This window comes from Oncorhynchus masou, chromosome 14 (assembly GCF_036934945.1).
Source record: "Oncorhynchus masou masou isolate Uvic2021 chromosome 14, UVic_Omas_1.1, whole genome shotgun sequence".
In the NCBI taxonomy this organism is placed as follows: domain Eukaryota; kingdom Metazoa; phylum Chordata; class Actinopteri; order Salmoniformes; family Salmonidae; genus Oncorhynchus; species Oncorhynchus masou.
The window spans coordinates 3403025-3409240 of record NC_088225.1 but is presented as its reverse complement, the minus strand read 5'-3'; the positions used below and the strand labels follow the sequence as shown (position 1 = coordinate 3409240).

Below are 6216 nucleotides of genomic sequence, written 5' to 3'. Positions count from 1 at the left end.
CCTGCCGGTGAACCCCAGACTCTATTGGGTCCCATGCAGGAAGCTGCTCGCCAGACTTTTCGTCAAAATATGTCCTAGCAATGTCATGCTCTGAGAGATTCGTTTTCACGGCGTCCTTGGTTAACTCTTTCGTGGACTGTCGTCCAAAGGAGCCCCCCTCTGTTGCCCACCCTCACCAGCACGCCGCCCGCTCTGACCCGGACTGCAGTGTCCAAAATAACTGTGGTTCCGTGCCAAACACGGTCATACCCGGGACAATGAACCAGCACCAGCAGTTGCAGCCGCAAGAAGCAATGGCTCAGCCTCGATACCAATACCACCAGGGAATACTGAACTGGGACGTGCCACATTTGAGCCCGGTCCGGGTGCCGCAGGTCAGTGCGTGCCCTTACAGCGCGTCAAACAGAAAAGACAACTCCTCCTATTTGCTTCTGGAACCGGACAACCACTCAAAACCGTCACCGGACGTGTCTGCCTTCAACAGACTAATGTCAGAGATGGGCTCCATGACGGGCGGTTCTGGTCCAATTCAGGGCTACTTCCGCCCGGAGCAGTCATACCCGGGGATCAAAGTCCAGGAGTACAACAACAGCGTGCACAGCTTGCCCACGACCAATCCACCGCGCTCTCCCCACTCAGATTCGCGCCATTTGTGCAACTTGAGCTTCCCGGTGCTGCCATATCCAGACTCTGACTTCAAGCGCGTTATTGATGACTTAGCGCTGGGCAGCAGTGAGTGTCAAGCCCAGAGAAGCGATAGCAGCAGCATCAACCTGGCCTGTCAGACCAACACGGAAGACTTAGTCATAGGTTTACGGCGAGACAAGCCCTCATCAGTCTTACCCGAGGGCGATAGAAGTCCCAGACAGGAGACGCAAGGTGGGTGAATGGAATAAAAAGGAAAAAAGCTCTGAAAGAGAACGCGACCATGGCAATAGCCACAGGAAAGCGTGATCCGGTCAATCGAGACATGGTGATTTTTACTAAGGCTGTTAAAGGGAAGAGAGAGTAGAGGACAAAGGGAGCCATTCCTCGAAATGTATTTATTGCACGGAACTACCCTCGCCAGACTAAATTGCACTCAATTTTACTGTGCGCTCTTTTGAACATCAAAACAGCGGAAGTCTCCTTTGTGTTTAGAGACAGTTAGCTAGGCGTAGCATACAATTGATTGTGGGCCCAGGTTTATGTGAGAGTTGGCTGTAACCGACTGACTCAGTCTCACAATAAAATGTAGGCTAAAGCTAATGCTAGCTTCTATTTGCCTGTTGCGATGCTAGATGCTATAGCTAACATGAATATATAGTTTCGTAAAATGAGCACTGAGAGATGCCATAAAATCTCTAATTTAAAAAATCATGATATAACACGACCGTTATAACCAATGATCCAAATATTGACATATTTCAACTCAGGTTGTAAAGTCATCACGCATGCCAATATTTGTGTTCAAATATTACGCCATTTTGTTCCAAATAATATTTTTATGTACAACTATACCATGCTTGCCACTAGTAAATATCGAAATAAGTTGTCCGACGGCATTTGGCATATTATAAATACATTGTGATTATAGGCCTGTCATTATAGGCCTAGTACAACAGATTCATGGATCAACAATAACCCACTTATTTTATGTGAAATCTTCTGATTTCTATAGCCTAATCAGAATAGAGCTTTGTCACATAATGATTTATTGAGTAGGCTAGCATCATTTAGCTTAACAATAGCCAATGCCTCGCTGTTAGGCTACACACTATTCACATCATCTGCTACATTCAGATAGACTACTACTTTTCTTTTTGTCCATTTACAATTTAAACATAGGAAAATATTTAGATTCGTAAAAGATTTGATCCAACCATGGGGCCTAGATTCGTTTTTTTGTTTTGACGTATGGGTTTCTAGACAAATGGATTTTACTCCAGTAGGCACGACAATCGTTCAATTCAATACCAGAATTGTGAGACCTATTCCTATACCTCTCCTATGCATGTGTAGTCCTACATATTTCATATTTCACTTTGTCCTTTTGATAATAACCTATTCACGCCCAAGTAGAATGTACGTCGTTTTAGCTAAGGCCTACATGATAACAAACCTTGCATTTCAGAGAACTACCAGAGAACTAGCAAACAGTGAATTAGAGGAGAAAATAGAACACAAAACAATAGTACTATCACACACACACACACACACACACACACACACACACACACACACACACACACACACACACACACACACACACACACACACACACACACACGGGAGAGATGCATGTCACGTGACATTATATCCCGTCATAAACTGAAATTATATCAGCCAGGTAATGCCCGCGAGAGCATTTTAGAAATGTGCACATCCTAAAACAAAGAATTCGCGCTCTGCCAGTCCATCACTTAAATAAATGTTTTGTATTTTTTTTTGACAGAGGACGCAACATTCGAAAATGATGCGTGCTGTGGATGGCTGTGGGCGAAGGCGGGGAGGAAGAAGCGCTGTCCTTACACCAAATACCAAACCCTGGAGCTGGAGAAGGAGTTCCTCTTCAACATGTATCTGACTCGCGATCGCCGCCTGGAGATCGCTCGCAGTGTCAACCTCACTGACCGTCAAGTCAAAATCTGGTTCCAGAACCGCCGCATGAAGATGAAGAAGATGACACGGGAACACAGAACCAGGGACACGGTCACACATTTCCCCATCTGATTCCCCACAAACATGGTGCGCAGAGACAGGCCTACATGGACACGACTGAGTGCAGGAGCATGGGATGATGCAAAGTCAACAATAGGATGGACCATATACTGAAGGATGTGGAGATAGTGGTTCTGATCTGAAGGATGGGCTGGATGAAAGTGCAAGGATAGGCTGGATGAAAGTGCCATCTATGTCCTATACACTTTGCATGAGGATATGGTGGCTCTTACAGGTTATACTTGAGTTTTTCCATGATGGAGAAATGTCGGGAAACTTTTTCTTTCTCCATACCCCTGTCCCGCAACACCCTTCATAAAAGCACTTTATCTGATCATTATTTAAACAACTGTCTTGTCGTTGTTTCTTGATGGCTCAATAGAATGATTGCAACGTTGCTTAATTGGTCTTTTTGCCAGACATAGGCTACCGTCTTGAATCGAAAAGTGTTGTTTACAGTTCATGCTAGGCTATGGGAAGCCAATTTAAAAGGATTACTTTATTTATGACGTGAGCACTATTTTATTTATTTTCGGACGCAATTGTATTTGTAAGCGCTGAAAAATGTGCACCAATAAGCACAATATTTTGAACTTCAATTTTGTAAAATAGGAAGGATTTAAAACATTATTTCTTGTCTATACGTAGTCCTTTTTCAGCTTGACTTGAAACAAAGGATGTGTTGATTACAATATTGAATGATTTGATTATAAAAAATACATATTTGTTTCCTAAATGAGAGCATTTGAAATAAAGGGTACGCTTTCGGTGATTTAGGGAAACATGCTCCTACTACGCACATGAGCCTGGGATATAATATATATTTTTGTCTTGTATTATCAATTTCTAAGCTAATATTTGTTTTGATATAGTTTTGCCTATCACTTCTGCTTGAATAAATATTCCCCTGTTCTCATATTTCTTCATTTGCAACTTCGATATGGATAGATAGATGGAGAAAAACATACAGAATAGCTTGTTTTGGGAACATCCCATTGCAACAACTTCTAGTTCTAGACACCTATTACCACCTTTTGCCCATTCCTCTTCCTAGGAGACTACTCCTACCAGGTCATATGAGCTCCAGTAATGTGATTACTCTTCCTGTAGTGATGATTGTAGTTGCTGTCACTATGATTATTAGGCTAGTATTTGTGGTTTGCAGTAGCATAGTTGTATGTTGTAATTTCCTTATCATAACAAGCAATGCCAATGCATACATTAGTTTTATACAAGGTCTATTTTAAAACAATTTAATCTGATTTAGGAGTGATTCCTTGTAAAAAAACAAACAACGAATAACGTATATAATATACTTTGTCAAGGTTAGCCTACATCTATCGTGTCCCTTTAACTTTACGTCCCTTGTTCACTAGCTGCGTTCAGTGGACACCATTTTGTAGCCTACCTTCTGAATTCAAAATATTATCTTTTTTTTTTTCAAAAGTTAAGTTGTTTCCGCTGCTGATTTGCGGGTTGTTAGCCAACAAACAGGACCGTCTTTAACGACCTCTGGGAACAGTGTAGGCTTACATGCATTCCACATAGAATTCCCTCTTATTTTTTTTCTTACAGATTGTTAGAGATTGGTCGAGCTGGAATTATGATCTGGTCTGTGACATGTATAGCCTTTTTCCAGATCATAATGATAACCACTGCAAGTTTAAAAAAAAAAAGTAATAACGTGCGTGTATTTAGTGTGTGCATATGATTTATTTAGTATCCATTGATTCCATTTGTATCTAGATTTATGGATTCATTCGACGTTATTGATGTTATCTATCGTTTCATTTTGCATACACTTTCTCTGATATTGTTTGAATATGAAGATTTGATGGAAAACACATGCCGCAACTTCCCCACACTGGATACTATTAGCCTTTTGTCTGTTGGCCTTTTGTCTTAAAAGGAAACTGTGTAGCGTCTCCTGCTAGCATCGCCATATTGAAGAGCGCCCGATTTTTATGACGCTGTCTGGGACATCCAGGTTTTTATCAGGGGCAATTGACAGGGCATTTATTGTAGACTCAGGAAGTCAGGGTAGCGGATGTGTCACAGGGATTACACTACTGTACTTTTCACTACAATAGTATTGCCTGCTATTGTGGCTAACAAAGAGGTCTTAACGTGCCTTTATGTGCATGATTGAAATGGCATGGGCATGCTACTTCCTCTCATATTCTCCATTCCTGCTGTATTGCAGTTTGTATCTTGTCTCGTTTTATAACTGCTGATCACTTTAGCTAGTATACATGGAATAAAGGCTACATTAAAAAAAAATGCTATTCATATAGCGGATCAAGAATAACGTTTATGGATTGTGACCCACTTGATTACGGTATGTGAACTTGTCCAGTGGCTCAATCAGGTTCTCTGAAGGTCTTTGAAGAGAATATGAGACAAAGCTGTTGTGTGATTTAGGTAGTTTCAAGTTGTTGGGCTGGACGCTTATCACAGGAACCTGAAACTACCTGAATTACTCCAGTACTGCACATCAACGCTGGTGCGTAATGGACGAATGAAACAACAACGAGAATGAGCCGTTTCCACATGTCTGCGCACTACCCTCCATTTTGTAAATGCACACTAAAAATGTTTTCAATATTATCTAGAAAAGTTGTTATTGTTGACATGTATTTCACTCCCGAGAGTCAACCTATTGCACACGGGCTTGTGGAGAGTTAAACGGCTAATTTAAGCCTCCCCCAAAATACCTGTGCACACTTGGGTGCAATGAACGCTTCTTCTAATATATTAAATACATTGTATGAAGTACAGCACGCCCAGACGCCGTAAATTATCTACATTAAAAACACCAGCACCGGCTCTACCTCATATTCACACCAGCTTGTTTTTACTTTTGCAGGCAATTTAATAGCACATGAACATTTACCGTCTACAAAACATTTTCTAACTTCTATCATGTTTCAACTTTGTAAAACAAGACAAAAATTATTCACAATTTTTTTGTTCTAATTTTCTGCATTGTGATCACGAACTTTTCAATAAACTTCAATGAACAAAAACAATCTCAGAAGCCATACATGCTTTTGATAAATGTGTTTATTTCTTACAGATAAATGTTACAGCATTTCCGTTGAAACCTTCACAAAGTATTCATTACACTTCACTTATACCACATTTTGTTGAATTCAAAATGGATCATTTTTTTTATTCTCACCCATCTACACACAATGCCCCATAATCACAAAGTAAAATCATGCTTTTCAAAATTTAAGGCAAATTTATTGAAAATGAAATACAGAAATATCTAATTTACATGAGTATTCACACCCCTGAGTCAATACATGTTTACGATTACAGCTGTGAGTCTTTCTGGGTAAGTCTCTAAGAGCTTTGCACACCTGGATTGTACAATATTTGCACATTATTATTATTTTTTATTCCTAAAGCTCCATCAAGTTGGTTGTTGCTAGACAGCCATTTTCAAGTCTTGCCATAGATTTTCAAGGCAATTTAAGTCAAAACTGTAACACGGTTGGTCAGGATCATTCA

At 40.5% G+C, this 6216-nt stretch overlaps 1 protein-coding gene across 1 annotated transcript; it reads left to right on the top strand.

Moving 5' to 3' along the window:
• Window positions 1-245: 245 nt before the first annotated feature.
• hoxb10a (homeobox B10a) lies at window positions 246-3229 on the top strand. Its single transcript, XM_064985629.1, has 2 exons — window positions 246-879; window positions 2435-3229. Exons 1-2 carry the CDS (start codon window positions 258-260, stop codon window positions 2710-2712), a joined length of 900 nt encoding a protein of 299 aa, XP_064841701.1. The 5' UTR covers window positions 246-257; the 3' UTR covers window positions 2713-3229.
• Window positions 3230-6216: the final 2987 nt, after the last annotated feature.

Coding starts and splice junctions, on each gene's coding strand:
- hoxb10a (XM_064985629.1), top strand. CDS start 258: ATGAACCAGCACCAGCAGTTGCAGCCGCAAGAAGCAATGGCTCAGCCT. Junction 880..2,434: donor TCCCAGACAGGAGACGCAAG/GTGGGTGAATGG, acceptor TTTTTTTGACAG/AGGACGCAACATTCGAAAAT.